Source organism: Nestor notabilis, unplaced genomic scaffold (assembly GCF_000696875.1).
Source record: "Nestor notabilis isolate BGI_N333 unplaced genomic scaffold, ASM69687v1 scaffold19823, whole genome shotgun sequence".
Classification (NCBI taxonomy): domain Eukaryota; kingdom Metazoa; phylum Chordata; class Aves; order Psittaciformes; family Psittacidae; genus Nestor; species Nestor notabilis.
This window is the reverse complement of record NW_009920935.1, coordinates 9,454-11,311: the sequence shown is the minus strand read 5'-3', so window position 1 is coordinate 11,311 and position 1,858 is coordinate 9,454. Positions and strand designations below refer to the sequence as shown.

The following is a 1,858-nucleotide window of genomic DNA, read 5'->3' as shown; positions in this document are numbered from 1 at the left end:
TCACTGCTGTGGGGAGCCCCACGGACACCCCACAAAACAGGTACTGGGGAGACCTCCCTGTCAGCAGTCCTAAAGCTGGTGCTGCAGGATCCTCACTGTGGGGACACCCTCACCCCCTGTCCCCCCACAAAGGGAGCGGGTCATGGCCCTGGTGGTGGGCGTCTCGTGTCCCAGGAGGCTGGTGCTGAGCCCCCAGGTTTGTCCCCTGTTCCCGAGGCAGACGGTGCTGGCAGGGCACCAGGACGGATGGTGCTGAACAGCTTTCATGGGTAAAAATAGACCTTTGGTGTTTGGTGCCAGCAGTCACCGCTAGCCAGGGACCAGCACGTTCCCACAGAGGAGCTGCCTCTCCATCAGGCTTCTCAGGATGCTTCCCCTCCCCTGCGCTTGCTGGGGAGTTACATTTGCTGTCTTCTCCTTTCCCCTGTCCCCGAGTCTGTGTCCCGTTGTCCCGGGGCACATTCCTTAACCAGCCACTGCAGGTGACAGCTCTGGCACCACCAGACCTGTAGGGTTGTGGCTGCTCTGTGCTCTCCTGTGCTCTGTTGTCTCACATCTTCTTGTGGCTGCCCCATCCCTGGCAGTGTTCAAGGCCAGGTTGGACACAGGGGCTTGGAGCAACCTGATCTAGTGGAAGGTGTCCCTGCCCGTGGCAGTGGATTGGGGCTGGATCATCTTAAGGTCCTTTCCAACTCAAACCAGTCTGGGATTCGATGATTTCGTTAGAGTTGTCTGTATTGATGTTCTAGATTAGCAAATGAATCCTCCTCCCCATTCCTCTTCTTCCTGTGCATCCTCAGCACCCTCGGAAAGGGCACCTTTGATACAGAGTGTTTTAGGGGTTATTTGTTTCAGACAAATTCATGGTCTGCTCATTATTTTCTCTATGGTTACAGTGATTTGAGCCTAATGGTTAGAGCCTGATAATGGCTTTCCAGGTTGGACCAACCAAACAGGATGCGTGATACTGCTTCAACAGCAAGAGAGTTCTCCTTCACTGGGAATGCTTGAACAACCGAATGGGGTTTTTATCACTGTCTTCTCTTACTCCTTTCAGACCGTGTTTGTTGGGAAGAACAAGCCACAGAAAGATCCCCTGAGCTCCTTCCGCTGGCAGGGCTTCAAGCTGGAGGAATATCTCATCGGCCAACCCATCGGGAAGGGCTGCAGCGCCGCGGTGTATGAAGCAGCTATTCCTTTCTCCCCCCGTGGTCGGGGCTGTGGGGACAGCAGCCACCTCGCAGGGCATGGCCCAGCTTCACAGGCAGCTGAAGAGGAGCCCGTAGTGAAACACCAACCGAAGGAGGCTTTTCCGTTAGCTATCAAAATGATGTGGAACATTTCGGTAAGGAGTCGGTTCCTCGTCTTGTCTGTCACTGGGAAAGTCTGGAATGTTGAATGCTGAAGTGTTGAAGGTGCTAATTATGTAGTGCGTGATGAGCATGTCAAAACAAAGCTGTTGATAAGTGACACTGGAGACGTCCATTGTGGTGAGCAATCCCAGAGCAAGATAATTAGCATTCATCATTCCTCTGGGATCGGCATCGAGAGCTGCTGCTGGTGGAGCTGTTGGTTGTGAAGGTGATGGGTTTGGAAGTAAAGCTTTTCCGGAGCTGGCTGTAATGCAAGGGGCAAGCTTGGGAAAGCCACTGCTGCCACTGCTTCAGGAATCGGTGTCCCTGTCAGTGTCAGGACAGAGGTTTTCCGTCTGCCAAGTGCAGCCGAGTGAGTCTGTGGTCAGGGCATGGGGCAGGAACCTGCTGGATCCCTTGGCCATGAAGTGAGCGGATGAGATCTGTGCTCATGTTTCCCAGCCTGGTGACTCTGGTGATCCGGCCCCTCCGTGTGGCTGTTCCAC

At 54.3% G+C, this 1,858-nt stretch overlaps 1 protein-coding gene across 1 annotated transcript in view; it reads left to right on the top strand.

The window, feature by feature from the left end:
- The first annotated feature begins 142 nt into the window (after positions 1–142).
- PINK1 (PTEN induced putative kinase 1) overlaps positions 143–1,858 on the top strand; it is an 8,872-nt gene continuing 7,156 nt past the window's right edge. The window contains exons 1-2 of the mRNA XM_010010916.1: positions 143–196; positions 1,058–1,345. Of these exons, the coding sequence (XP_010009218.1) occupies positions 143–196; positions 1,058–1,345 (342 nt within the window). The remainder of the gene's footprint in view (positions 197–1,057; positions 1,346–1,858) is intronic.